Here is a 21,426-nt window from a genome sequence, read left to right on the forward strand (position 1 = left end):
AGCCTTTTTAAAAATCTTCTCCTTTTTTTGTTCAGAAAATATAAAAATTTTCCTCTTTGCAGCAGCTCTGAGGAAGACTTTGGCATTTGCAGGTCACTGAATAATCTCAATTGGCACCTCACCTCGGGTAGGAGAGCAGGGACATGTCCTGGTCCTAGAGGGGAGGCTCAGAGCCAGGAAAACATAAGTGCACATAGGTCTGGTGCAGTAAGAACAGGACACATCCACTAGGACCTCAATGAGGGTGCAAATTCTTCAATTCATTTAGAAATTACAGGTTTGGCAGGTGACTGTGAAATCTCCCAGCTCTACTGTTACAGTAGAAAGCGAAACTATTTCTCTGCTGTTCTTGCTTCAGGGTGGGAGTAAATTATGAAAACCCTAACACCAAACTCTTTCTTGCTTTCAGGATTTTTAAGGAGGAGGGAGAAGTAATTTGATTTTTATTTTTAATTATCTGGAGACAAATCATACCAACAGAGACCTTTTATTGCATGTTCCAGCCTGGAGCTATTTTTTTATATCAGGGATATTAACCCCTGAAATAGAATTTATAATAGAAACACTGACATGGTCTTATCTGGAGTTCTGAAAAGCTATGTCTGTACAATCTATAATATCTCAAAATCCCTTCCTCCCTCCTCTACTCCCATCCTCACCAGAACATAAGAAAAAGAAGTGGTATTTGAGGAATTAACAAGCTTTTTTGGGGGGGGGCAGAAGTCTCTTTTTTCACACAGCACTTTGATAAAAAGCACTGACATTGGATGCCAGAGGGGAACACAGGATGCTGGACATGATGCTCAGTCTCAGGGATTTGCTTTTTGCCTGGCCCTTTCTAGGAATGGCCACTGCTCCTGAGAGCTTTTAATATCTTTAACACCAATTGTCTGATCACTTGGCGATTCTTTCAAACTGTTGGAGAAACACCAGTTGAGGAAAGCTCTTTGAAGAGCTCCTTTCAAAACGTGGCAGGGCTGTAGTGCGTGATTAAGTGTACTTAGCACTAATCACAGCAGCCCTTGCCATCCACCAGCAAATTCTATTAATATCAGCTAATCCTGCCACTTTGTCACCTCTGTGATAAGGAGCAGGTGGTTAACTAACACTTTTCCTGGCACCAGTCCCACACTGGCTGTGGGGCACAGAGAAGTTCAGGAGCCATCACAGAGGGATTTGGGACTTTTCCAGTGACCTCAGTGACCAGTGGGGCTGCCACTGTGGCTCCAGAAACCCCTGACTGCACACAGGGCAAAGCACTTCTGTTTTTTTCATGACCCTGTGCAGTGTGAAGCCCTTCATGAGGCTTTACTCTCAGTGGAGGCTCCTCAGTTGTAGTTATGAATAACTCAGTGTCTGAATGATCCAAAAACTGGATTCAGCAAAGCTGGGAACTCAGAGGAAACTCAGCCTGCAAGGTTAGGCTGGGCCCATGAAAGAGATGATGAAAAACAATTCACAATGGGCTTTACCCCAGAGACGCAGATGGGGTGGAGAGGGTTGGGGTCTCCCCAGTGTTCCCAACCAGATACAATTTCACCTTTCTTTAAGGAAGGTGACCTAAGGAACGTTTGGGAAACCCACCTGTGAAGAATAAGCTCGTACTGCAAAGGAGGAGTTTAGAGAAGACAGCAGCAAAACTGAATATGGGATTCAGAGGATCATACCTGAATGAAAATGTCAAAACCAGGTTCCTCCTTCCAGAAACAGCAATGGGAATGGGGAAGTTTGGATTTCTGTGAACCCTTGACCACTGGCACAGGATCTGGCCTCACCAACATTTGTTCACTCTCTCTTGCATTCCCTCACAAATCATGGAAATGAAGAGGAACCTCTCTCACTACATCCCAAACAACTCCCTCAAAGCAGTCCAAAAATAGCACCCCAGGTTCTCCAAAAGAGTTGGCTTTGCTGTGTGCTGGTGATGAGTTCCCAGCTGTGTCTCTACCCAAAAATAAATCCAGGCTTTGGATTATTTGAGATGGACAAAAATGCTAAATGAAAAGGGTTATGGCCCACACTGGGCAACAAGAGCTTGGGAAAAGATGCCAAGTGAAAAAGAAAATAGCATGTCTACGGTGCCCAGAGGAAACCTGCCAGGTGTCCAGGTTATTTCCAGTCATTGTCATCAGCCCCCTCCCCAAAATTGTCCTTCCTCCATGCCATGGTCTCTTCAGCGCAGCAGCTGGAAGCTGGACTCCACCAGAGCTCCTTGCAGGCAGGTTTTGATCAGCTCTTTGAAAGGAGAAGGGAGGGGATGGAAAAGCAAAAGCAGAGCAAGAGGCGTGGGGGCAGGAAGGGAGAAAAGAGAAAAAAAGGGTGGAAATAAAGAAAAAAAAGGAGTTCCAAGTTGAGCGCAAACATACTTGAGGTCAGCAGAGTGGGCAGCCATGAGGTTTCTGAGGCTCTTGTCAGCAAGAGGACAACCAGAAAGGCTGAAAGAGAAGAGATGGAATATCTGGATAAGCAAAAAAAAAAAAAAAAAAGAAAAAAAAAAGAAAAAGGAAAAAGAAAAAGGGCTGGGGCATGGGGAGGGAGAGGGGCAACAGAAGGGGGGAGGAAACAGAACCAAACTACCACATGATCACAAACTATACCAAAAGAAAAAAAAGTTGTTTTTCAAGTTCAAGCTATGGAAAAAATCTCAACCCACCTGCGGTGAGAGGCATAGTTCCCCGTTATGTGTCCACTGCCATCACAGCCTGGGGTTGGGCAACTGGGCAACAACAACAACAACAACAAAGAGCATAAGTGTGGGAAAGGAACGGATTCCCCGAGACCCACGGGTGGGCAAAGGCAGCAGAGCCCCCTCAGGGTCTGTCTGGGGCATCTCAGTCCAGCCCTGCTGCCAGACAGACCCCTGACACCAGCCCCATCCATCAGATCCTGGGGTGTGTTTCTGTGTTTGCATGGATATAAACCAGCTGTTTCCCTTTCAGCTCCCCTCCCTCCCTTTTTACTACTAAAACATCATAAGGATCCTAAAAACACAATTATGAAAAAAAAAATGAGAAAAAACTGTGGCAAAGGCAAAAAAAGTGTTTGAAACCCTTAGTTGATGGGAGGGCTTGGTGGCAGGGGGGGACTGGCAGCAGCCTGACAGATGTGGCCACCCCTGGCTGCTGCTGCCAGGTTGGAGGATTCCTGCCAGGTTGGAGGATTCCTGCCAGGTTGGAGGATTCCTGCCACACTGAAGCTCTGGCTGCAGGAATCTTGTTCACATTTCAGATCTGAATAAGGTGCTTCAGCTTTCTGAAATCATTCTTTTTCCTCCCATCCCTCACAGCTGTATAGAAAAGCTTGCAAGCAGTTTGCTGCTGAAAGGGAATGACAGTAACCTCTGGCTGTGCCTGGGGGTGATGGGACGATACAGGTGAGTGGCACCTGCCTGGGAGGAGCACAAGAACTGCACCCAGACACAGAGCATCAGGCACAGCAGGCAAGTCTGCTCCTGAGTTAACTACAGCAAATTCATTACAGCCCTTGGGCCAGAGAGGAAGAAGGATATTAAATGGAGAGGGAAGGCTCAGGGCTGCCCATGACACCATTTATTTATTCCAGGCTGTTTCCATTTAGGAAATTTCTCTACCATCACAATAAAATTAAAGCATAAGAGGACTTCAGGGCTCTAGCTCAGAAATTGCTGTTCACATCACTGGTGGGTTTTTAAAAGCCCTTTAAAAAACCCTAGGGCAGCTGGTCTGAGCTTTGCTCATTTAGGGAAGATGCTGCTGCTGCTGCTGCTCTGCCCCCACAGCTCTCCTCCCTGCCTGGCTGCTCCCTCAGCCTCCTCCTGCAGATAATGAGTGAGTTGGATGAGATCAGCAAAACGGTGCCCACCAACTCCCTGTGTGATGTGTGGGAGGGTCAGATGCCCAGGAAAGAAGCAGGAGCAGCTGGGACGCCTGGGAGGGGAAACCTCCCCATCACAACCTCCAGGCTGATCCCTGTGTGTCGTCAGACCAGAGCCAGTTCCAGGCTGCCACGTTTGATTCAAACTCTTAAACATTAACCATTCATGTGGGAATCAGTGTGGATGGAGCCATACTCCATCCAGTAGGGCAGATCTGGGTCTGGGCTTCCACCCACATGATGGACACAGACTGAGCTGGGTCGAGGTCTCTCTCCAATGCAAAATGCAGCACAAGAGCAAACTTGCTGCAGCCTCAGGTCACATTTTGTGCTCCTGCAGTATGACAATGCTGGGACCTGTTGCTCTAATCCAACAAATCCTGTCTTCTCAATGAGGCATCTTGTGTTCAACACCCCCTTCAAGAAGGTTCTGAGATCTTTTGGGTGCTCTTGGCTCCGCAATATCAGCCAGTGTCCCAAGAACCCAGGGGATTAGGACACTGGGTAGGTGTCATCACCATACCAGAAACACTCTTGCAGAAAATACCAGGCAAAAACTGGCCCTGAAAGGAGTTTCCCACAACCCTGTCTATAAATCCTGAGAGCACAAAGCTCTCAGGTTCCCTTCATCACTGCAGAGTAATGTAGGAACATACCATGCCTCATTGATCAGCAGTTGTAGGAGGATGAGTAAGGTCAATCACAGTAAGAAAGGGAGCTACAGTTTTTATTTTTAAAATGTATTTACTAATTTTGTTTCCAACCATGCTGGCTAAGTACATATTAATAGATTTTGGAGGAAGAGACAAGAAGGCAGGACTTACGTGAGGAGCTCTTTCTTGATGTCCTTGGAGAGGAATTTCAGCTTGAAGTTGGTTAAAGTAACTTCACCTGGATATTTTCTCTCTTCAAAGTTCTCCTCTGACACTTCCTGCTCATCAGCTTCCGAGGAGGCGAAAGAGTGAGCAGCAGGCTCTGACTGCAAGGAAAGGGGAAGAGTTGTGGCGTGGTCATTGCTGCTGAGCTGTACAGGGAAAGAATCCCAAATCCATCACAGCTAAGGGTTAGTGCAGCATTGCCAACACTCCTGAGCCCCTGCAAGCACCTCACAGCACCCAGCCCAGAGATCCAACAGCCTGTCACTTCCTAGGTTTTCAGAAGAAATGTGTAAACCACGTCTGTAAAGGGATCTACACGTGCTTTCCCAGGATCTTGAAGGGATGAAGATCAGTGCAATCCCCTCACACTCTTCCTCAGGAGCAGAGAGGCAGGTGATGCTCTCAGAACCCTCACCCCAGCTGGGGGTCATGGCTGGATTCCCTCCCTGCAGGATTAATGTCTGTGCCATGCAGGGCTGTAGCTGCTAATGGCAGATATAAATCACCCTGAAAAACATCACCAGAAGCAGCACTGCTGCAAGGGAGCTGACAGGATTTACAGTGAGGAAAACACTGCAGACCCAGGACAAGCAAAGTGGTGGGTTCTCCCTTTGCAGGGGCATCCCAGCAGATCCAAGAGCAGTCTCTTCCTGCCTGGTTTTCCCTGGCTGATAGCTGATAGCACTGACAAAGCCAGGAATATTTCTTTGCTTGGCTCTAAGGACAAACTTTGGAGAAAACAGGACAACTGTGCAGGCAATCATGGCATTGAATGTCCCTGAACTGTTATTCAAGCACCAAGAGGCAGCGCTCACCTCCTCCGGCTCCTCTTCCCGCTGGCGGTTTGGTTTGGTGTAGTCAATGGGCCCATCCCACTCATCCTGGCGGGAGGTCTGGCTGGACTGGGGGGAGGTCATGGTGCTGCTCGTGGCACTGGTGCTGTTTTGGCGCTGGGACACATCTGGGGACTTCATGCTGGGACTGCTGCTGCAGCTGCTGCTGCTGGGGAAGGTGCTCTCCCGTTTGCGGTGTTTGTTCATACTCAAGTCCAGAGTCCCATTTTCATCCACCTCAATGTCCATGGACTGAAAGGTTGGAGACACAACCAATGTTAGCAGCTGCCAGGAAGTCCCCATGGGGATCTTGCTCCCGTTTATCTTTTGCAGTGCAGTGGGCAGGTATTCGTGTCCCATCCTCTCCACAGTCAGGTAGCAGGAACTAAATGAAAAGGGTTGCTCTTCCCTAAATATTTCAGGAATGTGTCATGCAAAGGCAGTCCTCTACTACCAGCAGGGTGGTATTTTGACTCATTTGATTGAACACAGGATTCTAATGGTATCCAAAACATTTGCCCATTGCTGGGAGTGCTCCATGGGACTTTGGGAAAACCCATGTTCCTCTGAAAAGCAGCTGGAGATCAGACTGGACAGAATTGGGGAACTTCAAATGGCATCAGATATAGATCAGGGAGCAACTGAAACCAGCTCTAGGAATCATGGAATTGTTTGGGTTGGAAAAGCCCTCTGAGACCATCAAGTCCAAACATTCCCCCAGCACTGCCAAGCTCACCATAAACCACGTCCCCAAGTGCCACATCCACATGCCTTTTAAATCCCTCCAGGGATGGTGACTCCAACACTGCCCTGGACAGCCAGTTCCAGGGCTTGGCCATAAATATAAATTATAAATGTTTCCTAATATCCAGTCTCAGCCCAAGACTTGGCTTGGGATTGATGCTCATCTCACATGGGTAATTTGAACCACGAGGCACCTCCCCATCACTCCAAGAGCCAAGATTCCCTCCTCCATCCCCAAAGGGGGGAGCCAATTTGAATGAGTGTCTGCATTCCCTTTATATTTTAAAAGCCAAAATGAAAGGAAAGGCAAACCAAGGTGCTCCTCCCATCCCAAATTTCAAGTTTGGTTCCTGGCCACATTCACCCACCTTGCTAGGGGCCTCTTGCTGCTTGGTGCTGAGATTCTCGGGCATCTCCCAGCAGCGGGTGGAGAGGTTGAGGATGGCGGTGGCCGCCATGTGCGCAGCCTCCGCGTCGTGGGAGTAGTCGAAGCCTGTGGAGGAAGATGAAGTGCTCTTCACGTAACTGCTGGAGGGGCTGTGGCTGGGGGAAGAGGCTTTTGGAAAAGGTTTGGCTGGAATAAAAAGAGAAGGAACAACACAAGGCTAATGTATAAGTGGCATGAGCAGCAGGGAAAGGTTAAGTCAGTGTGACATGGGTAATGTATGCGCAGTTCCTGGGGTTATTCCCAATCCAGGGGATGGTTTGTTGCCTGGGATGTGCAACAGGAGCAGTGCTGGCTGCAGCTTGTGCTTGGTGTGAAAGGTTAATTCATTAACTGACTCTGCCATCAATACCCAAAACACAAGTGCTTTTCTTCGTTAGAGCTGCTCCTTGGCAAAGCAGTTAAAGGAGGAAGCTTAGAGAAGCTTCCTGGCTCTTTTTTTATTGTTCTCTCTCTCTGTCCATAACTTATCTGCAGGGCAGCCTTACAGGGAGATTTCTAGTAGCATGTTTGAAAACTTGAAATTTATAAAATTCCATTAATAGAAAATACATGGCCATAAAGTATGAGCTTCCAAGGATGACACTGGTGAAATACGGATTTTCTGACAGCTGACATATCATTTAAATATGCCAGAGTAACAGGATTTACTGCACAGCTGCACATAGCCACGCTGCTACTCTGCTCTTGTATGTCTCAGCAGCAGCAAAGCCAGCCTGGTGATGCAATTTCTCTTCAGACCCTGTGAAATTAAAGTATTTCTCAGGGTGGACACACAATAAAACTTTCCCAAATAATGACTAAAAATTCCCTATTAATAAAACTTGAAGCTTATCCCATTTAGGAGCCCTCAGCAGTTCCAGTGGGTGCAAACAGGAAATCATCTGATTTAAAACAGTCACAGGATTGTATTCTGAATCAATTATTAAAATCTTCAAATTCTTAATTCATTCCACCATGCTCCTTCTGGGGGAAACCATCACCCCTTAAAAGGGAGACTCACCCAGGGAAGACTCATAAGCTTTGGCCTGATCATGGAAAAACAAAGCCAACCTCAGATGATGCAGCCACGGAGCAAAGTGATTTCATTACTCCCATTACAAACTCGTAATATAAGACACTATAAAATACTAATCTTCCCCAGCCCTGCTTTCTTCCTTGTTGTGTGCGTATATAATGCATATTGACATTAATGGGAGTTATGCACACGCATGTGGGGGAATATAAATCCCTCTGGATGAAGATCTCTTTAAAATAAGTTCTCAGTGAAAGGAGCAGATTTCCCTGCTATGATTGGCAATCATATTCATCCTGTCGCTTTGATTAACTCATTGGAGGTTTGCCCACATGGTTATTCTTGTGTCTGGCTGCTTGTTTTCCTGTCCAGTTTAATCCATGTCTTCGAGGCGGGGTGCGAGGATCCGCCAACCCAACCTGACAATATCCAGGATCGGGAGATGCCAATTTCAATTTCACACCGTAGGCTCAGCGATGCTTTTCCATTTCATAAGTATTTCTACCGCTAATAGACTCGCAATCAGCAAATTAGTGAAATAAGTGATGAGAAAAAATAGAAAGGATTATCCTAGTGGGTCTGCTGGAATTATTTTTGTCAGTACAATTACCCTGAAAATTCTTTGCTAATATTGCAAATAACACAATCTATTCAGCGAGAGAATCACTTGTACTGGGAAACAAATTACTTTTCCATCAGCCCTAACCCAGGATGACAGTGGCAGTTGTGCTCTCTGGCCTCCATCCAATTTCATTGTCTGATCCTGTACAGATTTAGTACTGTAATAAAGGGCACTCCCATTGTAGTGCAACAACCAGGATGCTTTCAAGTACGAGCACTTTTTTAGAGAGCAGCTGCATCAGGATTAAGCAGGATTGTGGAAGTGGGATTAGCCAGACAGAAAGCCCTCTTGAGGCTGCTGACTTCTACAAACTGGGCTCCTAATTTTTTTTTTTTTCCCCCTCAAGAAAATGTCTTGAGGTGCGCAAAAAAACATTTGCAAGGGTTGTGTCCCCATGCAGTGTCCCTCTTGCCCTTGCAGCCTAGCCCCTCAGGGTTTATTCAGCCATTTCATTTTCACCCAGAGTTATAACCAGTGCAAGGTCCTCAGAGCAGAGCAGAGGTGGGTGGCTATGATAGGAAAGAGCTGGAAGATAGGAGTGGGTGATCGATAGGTAGAGCTGGAGAGCAGAGCACAGCAGGGAAGACAAATGGGGGGAGTGGGTCATATATAAGATGGAAGAGAAGAAAACTGTAATCCATTTAGCTAGATGAGGAAAGCCAGATCAATAGATATGAGCTGCAAAGCAATGGGGACCAACTGAGGACAACTGTGTAACTTATCCCATCTCAAGACATCTCTCAGATTAATGTTCCCACCACAGTTCATCCCACAGCCAAAGAAACTCTCTTACAAAGAAACTTTTCCAGCAACCATGGACTCCTCTCACCATCAAAGGAACCCACCTTGGGAACCACCTCACCCTCCCCATCCCAGGAGGGTCCAGCAGCTCAGCCCCAAGAGTCTCCCATCACCCCAAAGCCACAGCCCCAAGAGCCTCACAACATGCTGAGAAAGGCAGAAAATACAGAAATCGAGTCCATCCCTGCTCCCAACTTACATTTAAAGGCTTTAGGTGAGGTTTCGCTAGTCTGAATCTTTGGGGCAAGCATGCGTTTGCCAAAAACCTGAGCATCAAAACTTGCATAATCGAAGGTGACCTTGGAGTACTTCTCCAGCTCCTTGGCCAAGTTGGCCCGGGGGGTTGCTGGGACCATGTTGGGCCGGTAGCTTCCATACTGAGGGATCTCCAGTTGCTTCACAAAGCACATAGGCCTGCGGATGAAACAATGAACAGCAATTATTTCTCTTTTCCTTGATGAGGCGACTGTTGAGAGGGGACCAGACACAATGAGGGCACAGCTGCACCTTGTTCCTAAAGGCTTACTGGGGATGAGGAGGCAGTGACAGCCTTTTTGCTATCCCTCAGCAAGTCTGTGTCTGATTTGGATCTCTCAGACTCCTGTTTTATTTTTTCTATCCTTTTTTACCTTCTTTTTTCCCCCCTTTTTTTAAGAAAAAACATTGAGGGGTCAACCTCATCCAGCACTATGTTCTTGCAGGCTGTTATGGTGTGGCAGCACTTCCCAGAAGAGAACAAACTTGGGTAGTAACTCCCTCGTGGGACCCTCATGACACAGGGGGCACACAAAGGAGTGAGGACCCCAGTTCAGCTCGGTTCCCTGCTGCAGGTTCATTGCAGAGGCACCAGAGCCTCTCCCCTGCCTCAGCCCCTCCTGGAGACCCGCTGCTACGGGGCTGCCTATCATGAATCAATTTGTCTTGCATATAAATTGTGTATAAATGGCCTATTGTTATTCTCCTTCCCGTGACCTCTTTCCACCAGAGAGTCCTCGGAGCGGGAGCTCCTTGGAGCATGGACCGTCCTCGTGATGCGCTCAGAGCGCTCAGCGCGGGCTCCGTTGCAAATAAATAAGTAATCGCCCTAAATGGCCTTTCCAAAGTAGCAAGAGCTGGAGCACCAGGGTGCTCAGCAGTCCTGGGGAGCAGATAAATAAATGAATCAGAGCTCGATGCCTTTGTGGGAGGGCTGCTCGGGGCTCGCACCGCGGTTTTTATCCCGCTCTCGTTGCAAAATAACCAACCATATTCCAATCCATCTGTAGCCTCGTGAATCACATCAGCTACGGAAGCCAGCATCTATCAGGGACATCCTTAATGGGAGACAGCCCTTTCTCCCAGGAAGAGAGAGACGGGCAAAGTATCAAAATTAATGTGACTGGTTTGGAAACGAGCGGCAGGTTCCTCTCCTCTGAAACATGCAGGCTAAGGAAGAAAAGCAGGTGGACTTTAATGCACAACTGCCATGGAGTGATTTGTGTGTAGCCTAAATCTCCTCCTCCTCCCCCTCCCCAAGCCCACCCTACTTATAATGCTGATATAATAACCAGCCCTCGCTGGCAGTTTGTGCTGCGGAGCAATCGGCACAAGTGCCTTCTGCTGCACTGCTAAAACCCTTTGGCCTGTAGCCTCAGCATTAATTGATGCTACAGAAGCAATTCATTGTCCTCAATGCTCTCCCTGGGATCATCAATTAAATATCTCCCCACCTTGGCGAGACCTATGATCATAATAACAGGACTCAGCAGTATCAAGATACAGCTGGAGGGAGCTGTGGTGGCTGTTCCTGGGAGTGTGGCGGGGTGCAGAGGGCTGGGGCAGTGTGGGGACGTGGAGCTGAGCCTTCCTGCCCCCCTTACCTGAGTATCCGGTCAGAATTGGAGCTGCTCTTTGCAGGATCACCAGACTGGGTTTGTTGCTTTTCATGTGATTTGGCTAATTTTTCAGCAGCAGCAATGGGGCACCCAGATAAACTGTGGAAGTTGGTTGGGTTTTTTTTTTTTGTAGGAGAAGAAAAAGAGAGAAGGAAACCAGGCATGAGGAATCAAAAACCTTCATTTCATAGACCCAGAGCTGCACTGAGCCTGTGAGAAAAGTGTTTGCTTCCTCCACACTGAACAAGCAATAGGGCAAATTCACCTTGCACCTCATCAACACAGAATCATGGAATCTTGGATTATAGAATGGATTAGGTTGGAGAAGACCCTAAAGCTCAACTCATACCAACCCCCCTGCCATGAACAGGAACACCTTCCACTCTCCCAGGTTGCTCCAAGCCCATCCAACCCAGCCTTGAACACTTCCAGGGATGGAGCAACCTGTGCCAGGGCCTCACCACTCTCACAGGGAAGAATTCGTTCCAATCTAACCCTGTCCTCTGCCATTTGGAAGCCATTCCCCCATGGTGTCACCCCGTGCCTGTGTAAGAACCAAAGCTGGTACCTCCTGTGCGTGTTGCGGTTGCTGTTGACGTGACCCTGTCCTGTGCACCCGGGCGTGGGGCATTTCAGCACGTTCTCGTGCATCGCCAGGACTTCGGAGCCAGAAGGGGAAGGGGAGAAGGGAAGGGAAAGAAAAACAACTTAATAAAAATCAGAGAGGAAAAAAGAAAAAAAAAAAAGAAAAAATCATCAAGCCTTGTACGCTGGTTTCCTAGAAATCAGGGAATGTGAAATGCTGTAATTAGAGTTTGCAGAGGGAAAAAGTAAAGATTTATAAGGCTGCAGTGTCCAGGTCAGCATTAGATTAGCATCTCTGCACACAGCCTGGGCTTTCTCCTCAATTTCTGTTTGCAATCCAGTTTCCCCATCCATCCCCTCCTCCCCACCTCTGTTTTGGAACTGGGTCTCCAGTTTCCGGTAGTTTTTAGTGATTGAAGTCATAGTTCTGCTTTTATCCTTAGGACTAGTCTTTGTTTGATTTTTTTTTTTTTTAATCTTCAGGATTATTGCTTCCTGCAGCATTGACCTTAAAAGTAAAGAAAATAATTTGATCTGCAAGCTTTTGTAAAGCCCACAGCTCGTGTTAGTTATTTATTAATATTTTTGCTTGCATTCCAGCCTGCGAAGATAACTGTACTTTCTCCTTGTTTCTTCCAGTTCTGTGTTTATGTCAGGCCTGCAACCTTTGAAATTACTGATAAGGAAGGGCTCCTCTTTCTTTTGGTCTATTATGCCATTATCATAAACATACAACATTGATTTTTTATGTATCTATACAGGGAAAGCTCTTTAGGATGCTGGTAGAGAGGTGGAAATACAATCTCTCTCTGTGCATATGTATATACAAAAATATGTTATGAGGAAGATAATTTTCTATAGCATAGGTGAATCTTGGTATAGCACTTTGGGAATTTTGCAGTGACTAGGGAACAGGAGACTCAGCAATCCTGCACATCCTGAATCGCTCCTTTCCTACATGGCAACACATTTGGACAGTAAGGAAGAATAATATCCCTTTTTTCCCAACATGATGTCCCAAAGCAGGGAAAAATATGTGACTTCCAGTGTAAAGATGGGCACTGCTTAACAGACCTCTGGAGGTGGGCAGGTGTTTTTAAAGCCCCTCTTTGATTTTCAGAGAAGGGATCTCATTCTCCACAGGATGGTGCTAAAAATCCTTTAAGAAGGACAAGACTTCCAAGTAAATCCCCACCATGTTTCCTGTGATTAGCGATAACACTTTGGTGGATAACAGCATCCAGATCACCTTGGAAAAGCATCATCCCATGCCAAACACTCTTGTTACGCTGCAAGGAATAACATCAGACTTGTTCTAGGGACTCAGTCATAAAATTCAAATTATTTGAGGAATTCCCCCACGAAAGTTAGGCTCCAGACTAATAGAAGCAGCCCTTGGTGTCCCAGCATGTACTCACTCTCGGGGGGGATCCTGTCTTTGTGCGGACAGCCCGAGAGGCTGCGGTGGTGAGGGTAAAGCCCCGTGACGTGCCCAGTCCCATCGCAGCCAGGAGTTGGACATTTGATTTCTCGCTTCTCAGGTCTTGAAGGATCTAAGGATTGTGGGGAAAGGGCAGAGGGAAGCACATTAGTGGATTTGGAGGGGAAGAAGTGGAAAGAGGTGCTGAGGATGCTTCTCTCCACCATTCCAGTCAAGCAGAGGGAAACCTTTGGATTTGAGGGTTATTTCCTGGAGTCGGAAGCGCAACACAGGAAATTTCAAAAATTGAAATCGGCAAAGTGATTTGAGGAACTAACAGAGCTTGGAGCATGGAGACACTCACAGCAGCTGAGCAGGCAGCCTGGCTCAGGGCCAGGGGATGCTGAGGTCTCTGCCCTCGTGTTTCTGTGGCCAGACTCCTACCACTACTTTAAAACCCACCTGGATTTTAACCAGCCCTTCTGCTCAGGCTGAGATTTTTAAGGTTAACTGACAATTCAGCCAATTCCTCTGCTCAGAGGGAGGAACCCTCGTGATGACGTAGAGGACACCACCATTTTATGCATTCATTGTTGACATCAAGGATGTCCCCATCTCTCTGGACATTGAGGATTTGTGATTGAATTCCCCCTGTGGGCTATGAACTCCCCCCACATCAGCCTAGTAGTCTGTGCTGAGCAGACAAGTTCAGCTCTTCCACCAGGGCTGGGAAGGAGGGAGATACACAAAGGTTTGTCCCGTACCTTTGCCGTAGTAGCTCTTCCGGATGCTGTCCAGCGGTTTGTTCTGTTTGTCCTCCACCTGGAAGTGCTTCACGTGCTCTCCTGGCAGCCGGCTGGGCTCCCGCACGATCTTCACCTGCTCGGCTTTCAGGGCAATGGCTTGTTCCAGCAGCCCCAGGTTCCCCCTGGTCATCATGTCGTACATCTCCGACTCGTCGGTCACGGCTGATTTCTGGGAGCGCGCATCGTCGTCCTTGTCGTCATCCGACCGCACCTCCACGATGACCGAGTACTCGGGCTTGGGGCTGAACTGCCCTTCACAGTGGCTTTTCTGGGGGTCCTGAGAAGTGTGAGGAGCTTCCTCGCAGATCACTTCAGGAGCCATCTCCTCCTCCTCTTCCTCCTCCTCTTCTTCCTCTTCCTCCTCCTCCTCCTCATCCTCTTCCTCCTCTTCCTCCTCCTCGTCATCCTCATCATCATCCTCCTCCTCATCCTCTTCTTCTGCTTCAGCCTTTTCCAGCTTGCAGGACTCCTCTCCGTTCGCGTCGTCCCGGGGCTCCGGACACAACTCGCTGCTGCGCTCGCTGGTGACCTCGATGACCTCCTCCGCGTCCTCCGTCTGGATGATGATCTCCTTGTCACACTCCTCCTCCACCAACTCCTCTCCCGCATCCTCATGGACCAAATGCACCACGTTGGACGCCGGCTTGGAGCCCTGCAGCTCCGCTTCGGGCAGCTGCCCTTCGATGGCGAGCGTTTCCTCTGCTATTTGGCCTAAGTTCAGGAGGGAGTTGGCAATTATTTCTTGGTAGCTGCTGTAGTTGGCCTTGCTGGGCCCAGATGTACTTGTTGCTGTGTTTTGTCCATAGTGAGTTGATTTTGCCGGGCTTCTCTCTGAAGGGGGAAAGAAGGAATAGAAAGAAGGGAAAAAGAAAGAAAAGATGGAAAAGATGAAAAAAAAATGGTGAGGAAATGAGAAAAGGAGGAAAAGAAGACAGGAGTAAAAGAGAAAAGAAGAGGGAAGAGAAAAGACGAGGGAATAAAAAAGGGGGCAAAGAAAGTAATTATACAAACTCATAAAATACAACTTTGTTGTACTTAAACTCTAATTGAAACCAGAGTCTGGCAGTTCCACCCCTAGAGCAGCCTAATTTATTGAATTTGGGGATGGCAGGTAGAAAGAGGATTTCCATACAGAACTCAGATGCATCATCTTCCCACTGCCACCCCTGCTGCCTGTGCTCCCCAGGCCAGGGCTCCAAACCAGAGAGCAAGGCGGTGTCAGGACCCCAACTGAAAATCCATGTCCTTTTCCATGTTCTTTTCCTGCCACTCCTCTGCTCTTGGATAGTGCCCAGACCTGTCCAGGGAGGAGGATCCTGCTGAGCCCCTCATGGCACCTGTAAGGGACCCTGGCTGCCTTCCCCACCCCACAGCAAGCTCCTCTGTGCCTTCCATGGGTCTTTCTCTAGGGAGCATCCCTGATGGAAAAGCTCTCATTTTTGGATGCACTGTGCCTTCTCAGCTTAACCAGAGCATTGCCATTACTCTTCTACCCAACAATCGGTCCCCCCAACAACTGAGGACCCATCCTGTACATCATCCAGAGGAGCTCTAACTCCTGGCTGTTAACCCTTCCTGCCCTTTCTTCATCAACAGAGCACAGCTCTGCAATCAATAATGATAAAGCACCTTCAGCTGCCTCAGGGCTGTGGGTCTCCTCCTGCTCCATCACCTCTGCCTCGTCCTCCTCCAGCATCCCCTCGGACTCATCGGAGCCAGACTCCTCCTTGGCCTCGGCCTCCTCGCTGCCGTCGCTGTCGACGTTGTAGCCTTCATCCAAGGCCAGTTTGAGCGGGTGGGATTTCCTCTTCGACACCAGATGTTCGGCCTCAGCATCCTGAAGTTTCCTCTTCTTGGCTAGAGGGCAGCTTTGTAAACTGCAGATGGGATCAAGGAGCAGAGAGGAGGCATTGCTGGGTGAAAAAGGCCTGGTTACCTCATCCCAACCAGTTAGGCAAAAGTAAGTGGGACAAATACATGAATACTACCAAACAAATTATCCAGCACCCCAGATGTTTATCTGGTTTAACCCTCTGTGGCCAGATTTGCTCTTAGACCTTTTCTTTGTGCAACTACATCAACTTTTTTCTAGAAATCAGCACACAAATGCTGGGCTGTGGCATCCCAGGACTAATGTTGGTGATGGGCACCATGAAACCAGGCATGGAATACAGAACCAGCCCCTGGGACACATCTACCAACTGCTCCAATTTCAGAATTCATGGGGTGAGGAAAACCCTCAGTTAAGGCTTGCATAGCCTCCAAGGCAGCCAATGTGTTCTCATTTGCCTTTCTCATCCATAGAGGCACCAGGCAGACCAAAATCTCTGCCCATCAGCAGCTCCCACCAACCCCAGCCAGCTGAGTCAGGCACTTCTGGCCAAGTTTGGGGTCTGTAGGAAGGCTGCTGTGGGTCTGGAGAAGCAGATCCCCCCCAGGATCCCATAAGGACTGATGGAGAGCCAGAAACAGGAAGATTTGGAGCAGACAAGCTGGGTTGCTGCTCTGAAGCAGACTTTCTCCAGTGAATGCCTGTCTTTGGGTCTGCTGCTCACATTTTTCACCACCTCACCTTCTGTGTCTCGCGTACTTCCCACGGATGTGTCCTGAGCCATTACAGCCTGGGGTTGGACAGCTTGGGAGGGAAACAAACAGCCATCAGGAACAGCAAGAGGACCAGGAGAATTGATTAGGATGGTATAAACTGCACTCAGTTAAACAGGTCCTGTGCCCAAGGAACAAGCTAACTGCAAACAGGAAGGTAATTTCCTTCAAATGGTTCCGTTTGTCCCTTTGAAATCCAAGGGAGGAGGACAGGAGAGATGCCTTGCAGTTTGCTAAAAATTAATGGAATTACTCACCCCATTTAATTAGATGAAGAGTTCGCTATAGTTTATGAGTATGTTTAATTAAAGATTTGCATGTGTGAGAGCAAGCTTTTAAAGGCAGACAGCCACAGCTCTCTGCCTCCCTGCTGCTGCACTCCAGTTTTCTTTTCCTCAGGAGGAAAACATGGGATTTTCCCTTATCTGGTGGCTTGTCAGGGAACTGGGGCCACTTAGAGTAAGCAATGTGTGTGTTTTGGGGAAGAGCAGACTGGGACTTTATCAAGGAGGTTTTAACCCGACACATTGGATGGAAATCCCCAGGACTAAAACCCTCAAAACCTCACTTTTGGGGGAATGGTTGGGATTTAGGTGAGCAGATCTCCCAAAACCTTGCAATTTTTTTCTGCTGTTCTGCAGAAAAGGATGAGTTAAAGGCTTGCAGGGAGCTCTGAGCCCGCTCACAGCCACTGCTGCCTTCACTTGAGCATCCCTCGCACGGGACCGTGCCTCCCCTGCAGGGGTAATTAGTCCCAGCTTCAGGAGCTGTAAGGGCTCCAGATAAGAAGCATTAAAGCAAACATTTTCTGGCAAAACCAGATTATGGCATTGATTATAGGATGCCCAAGTGACTTGCCTGATGTCTGAGGAATTCTGGAGTCGTGTAGGATTAATAACCTCATTTAGCACTGTATCACCCTCAGCCTGGGAAGCTGGAAGCGCTAATGAAATCTCTTGATGGCAGCGCAAAGGAAGAAAGCATCACCAGCCCAGAGGGGATCTGGCCAGACTGTTATTCTCCGAGTAAAAGACATGGGACAACATTAAATAGTACCAAGTGCCAAGTCAGGCTTTAGAGGCTCAGAATTTCTGCTCTCAGCAGAGCTCAGCCCTTGCAGAAAGCTGAGGACACGGAGGGTCTGGCTGCATTAATGGGTGCAGCAGCTCTGGGAGCACCTGGGTTATTAATGGTTCAACTCCCGAAAAAACAAGTCAGATCTTTGTGTTTGAAAACTATAATTCAACCCAAAACTGGGGCAGGACTGCTGCTGAGCAGTCAGGAGGGTAGGAATCCTCCCTTCAGGGAGACCGACTGGCTTTAGGCTGGTAAGCAATGCTGAGAGGGCAAACGGTGGCACCACATCCCCTAAGGGGACACAGTGCCCTGGGGAGGGGGAAGCTGCACCTCCTGGTCCTCCAGGTAAGTCCCCCCTTCCTGCTGCCCCCTGTGCTTGTGACCTGGTGTGAGCCCGTGGTGCTGCTCATCTCCAGTGCCACCTCCTGTGGGATGGCTCCCAGCTCTCCTGGCACCCACACATGGCCCCAGTCCCTGCAGCCATCACACTTTTCCAACCTTGTTGGTTCCTCACTTCCAGCCACCTTTGTCACTTGTCACAGCTCCAGCCATAAAAATGAACCAAAAAAATAGAGAGGCTGCTCTGTAACCATCACACCTGGGCTCTGGCCTGGCAGCACAGTGTCCCTTCTCCAGCAGGACACTCGAGCTCATAGGGAACAAGATCTCATCCCACCAACATGTGCAATTGGAAGAGGGAGCTTCCCTCTTAACTGCTTATGATCTAAAAGTCTATTTAATTGTAATTGTCCTTAGGACTGACTGAGGCTGCTCTGTCCCAAGCAGCCCCAGCCCCACTTTCAGTGACTGCACACCAAAAGAGAGCAGTGTTCATGTCACTAGTGACTTGCCTGAAAAAAACCTTATTCAATGGCAAACAAGAGCAGCTCTGATGAAGATGTTACAGGCTTTTATAAGTTTCCCTGTATCAATTAAAGTGAATTACCCATCACTCCATTTTTAATGTGGTTAAATGAAGCCTGCAATAAAAAGGATGTAGGAAAGAGACAAGTGGTTCAGCAATCGAGGTTTGCCGAAGCAGGTGTCGATTTGGGATGTTTCTGGCTTCACTTTGTTGATTTAATGCCTTTAAAAAGCACCAGCACAAAGGTGATGCTCTACATGCTCCGGGCCAGGCTTTCCCTCCCCACTCTCCGCTGGGGAGTTTTCGTGTATTTTGGCAGGAGTCCCGAAAGGGGAAACGGGCTTCGAGGTCTATTAAAGCTGCTTTCCATCCCTCAAGAGCCACCACACCGATCAGCTCTCCCCCTCTCCGCAGCCTTCATCTGCTTGACAAAAGGGCTTCTTATTGTTATGCAGACGATGCCCTGCTTCCAATTAGTCGATTAATCGTCCAGTTATTCAGGCAATTAGGTGACAGCTGCAGAGATGGCTTTGTGGAGCACTCTGTCCTGCCCCTTAGATATGTCACCTGCTCCAATTACCACCTCCACTCAAGTGTTCAGCAATAAAAGTTGGAGAAGGGGCATGCCCAGCGCTGGCTCCTCCCGGCTCTCCAGAGTAATGGGAGAGTGGAGGAGCGAAATGCTCTGAAATTGGGTTGGTTTAGGTCCAATTACTCTTTGACACACGCGGGAGGCTGCAAGGAGAGGCAGCCCCTGCTCTAGTGCCTGTCCAGGTTAAAGGCTCCTTCCTCTGGCATGAGCCCTGTGCAGGGTTTAGGGGGGCTTACAGCTGGGGGAGGCTCTCACACCCAATGACAAGCTCTGCAGGGCTGCACAGGCTCTGCTCCTGCTCTTTTGGCTGCTGCTGCTGGCATCCCAGCACTGCCGAATGAACAGGGGTGGCTGAACAGAGGTCAGGGGGGCTGAAGAAGCATGCAGCACCAGAAGAGATGAGACAAACACATGGAAAAAAACCTCTGGTTAGTAGGATAGTGACCCCAGTGATCCTGAAACACCAATCGTGGGCATCAGGTTTGACTGGGGTTTAGATCTGGGGTGGGACACCAGTCTAATGTGATTCATCCAGAGTTTCAGGTTATTTCTTTAACTCTGATTCCTCTGATGGTTGGACACAACCACCAGGAGAAGCCCCCCAGCAAGACCCCATTACTGCTGCAGGTTTGCTCCCCTCACCCGGCTTTCCCAGCTGAATGACTTCTGTCAATCCAGTCCCACCCCGTTCCCCCCATCCCTCCCACGGGCAGGGAGGAGCAGGGTCCTTACCTCACCTCCTGGCCGATGAGCTCCGTGGGCACTGGGGAAGGGCAGGAGGCAGCAATGGAAACAAACAGCAGGTCAGAAACAAGCAGAGGTGCCCAGCCCACCCAAGACTGAAACTCTCCTGCCACCAGCTGGGTTTCTGTTTCCTCCCCAGACACTCCATTTGGAAAGGAAAGGGCCAATGTATCCTGTTTTCCTTTTTTGCATGCCAGTCTGTAGTAAATGATAATCCTGCCTTGTAAACCCTCATACCTGTGCTATTTTCAAGCAGGTGAGAGCACATTGGCAGCATCAGGGATTGCCTCTTTTTGAATCCACATTTACTTTGAAGACAGGGGAACTATTCTGAGATGCATGCACGTAACTCAAACACTTCTAAATAAACACTGTGTTTTCTCATGCCTTCATCTCCCTTTTTTTGCCCCTTAAATCTGCTCATCAATTTCTTCTTTCACAGCTCACAACTGTTTTCCTGCAATGGCTGCATTCACCTCTATAACAACGGCATTTTTCTCCTCTCCTTGTCCCTTCAGACTGGTGCGGGAGTCCCTGCCAATCCTCAGACATATGGTGGGGATTTGTTACTTGGGGTATAGGGTAAACAAGAGTTTGTAGGATTTTTTGGGATTATTCCCTGCTTGTGAATAAGAGGGCTTCTCACTGCTCACAACAAGAGCACACAACAACTTCACATCGCAGCTGAAACCTTACATCCAGCTAGCAATCCAAATAATCAAGAAGGAAAAAAAAATCCCTCAGCACAAGTCTAAATTTGCCCAGGCTAAAAACCATAACACGTTTGCTCAATTTGTTTGAGCTAATTGGGTTTCCTGGGATCCAGCTCCCAGTGGGATGACTCACAAGCTTCAACAAACTGGAGGCAGTGACGAGTCCCAGGGTGCAGGCAATAAATTACCTTTTCACATTGAGAAACCCAGATTCAAGTGTGGGGAAGGCAGGGTGTGAGAAAATAAATAGAATCAGGGCGTTCTAATTTGCAACCTGAACGAGCACCTTTGTGTATGTGCAACAAAGCAGTGAAATCCAAATATTCCAGCTCAGTTCAACACAGCTGGTAACATCTGGGTTTGGTTTTGTTTTTAAAAGGTGCAGATGCCGTGAAGAGCAGGGAGGAAGGAAGGTGAGGACAAAAGGAAGGTGGCCCAGCCCAGCTGCAGGATGAAGCTGCAGTCCCTGCAGCCATCACACTTTTCCAACCTTGTTGGCTCCTCACTTCCAGCCACCTTTGTCACTTGTCACAGCTACAGCCATAAAAATGAAGCAAAAATTAGAGAGGTTGGTCTGTAACCATCACACTTGGCAATGGGACTGCTTGAGGTGACACCCTGGGCTTTGTCAGAGCCTCTCACCTTCTCCCAGAGAGAAAGCATGCAAAGAATTTCAGCTCTGTTTTTATTTGAAACAGGAAATAAATTGCAATCAATCTTTGCATTAAACAGTTGTTTGTCCTCCCATCCCTGCCGGGGATGGCCCATTTGCTTCTCCAGCATGAGCTACTTCTGCCAGGCACTCTCAGATGAGTGACTTCAAAGCTGCTGGCAGAGTGAGCCTGATGAAAGCCCTGGGAGCTGATCTGAAGCTCCAGTGATTGCCATCCCCTACAGCAAAGCAGGCACGGGGGCTCTGTTTCCTTATTTGCTTGTTATTTTCCTTCAGCTGCGTG

At 48.3% G+C, this 21,426-nt stretch overlaps 1 protein-coding gene across 4 annotated transcripts in view; it reads right to left on the reverse strand.

Moving 5' to 3' along the window:
• MYT1 (myelin transcription factor 1) overlaps positions 1–21,426 on the reverse strand; it is a 64,113-nt gene that overhangs the window by 12,938 nt on the left and 29,749 nt on the right. For 2 of the 4 annotated variants that reach the window (XM_033074925.2, XM_033074926.2), the window contains 13 exons: positions 19,751–19,776; positions 16,448–16,510; positions 15,505–15,752; positions 13,834–14,706; positions 13,068–13,202; positions 11,633–11,723; positions 11,050–11,163; positions 9,390–9,604; positions 6,676–6,881; positions 5,546–5,815; positions 4,677–4,831; positions 2,654–2,716; positions 2,367–2,435 (listed from right to left, as the gene is read on the reverse strand). In XM_033074925.2, coding sequence (XP_032930816.1) covers positions 2,367–2,435; positions 2,654–2,716; positions 4,677–4,831; positions 5,546–5,815; positions 6,676–6,881; positions 9,390–9,604; positions 11,050–11,163; positions 11,633–11,723; positions 13,068–13,202; positions 13,834–14,706; positions 15,505–15,752; positions 16,448–16,510; positions 19,751–19,776 — 2,528 coding nt within the window. Of the gene's footprint in view, positions 1–2,366; positions 2,436–2,653; positions 2,717–4,676; positions 4,832–5,545; positions 5,816–6,675; positions 6,882–9,389; positions 9,605–11,049; positions 11,164–11,632; positions 11,724–13,067; positions 13,203–13,833; positions 14,707–15,504; positions 15,753–16,447; positions 16,511–19,745; positions 19,777–21,426 lie in introns of all 4 variants that reach the window. The other 2 variants (XM_033074924.2, XM_033074923.2) reach the window with 2 other exon arrangements.

The sequence above is a fragment of the Catharus ustulatus genome, chromosome 17 (assembly GCF_009819885.2).
Source record: "Catharus ustulatus isolate bCatUst1 chromosome 17, bCatUst1.pri.v2, whole genome shotgun sequence".
Classification (NCBI taxonomy): Eukaryota; Metazoa; Chordata; class Aves; order Passeriformes; family Turdidae; genus Catharus; species Catharus ustulatus.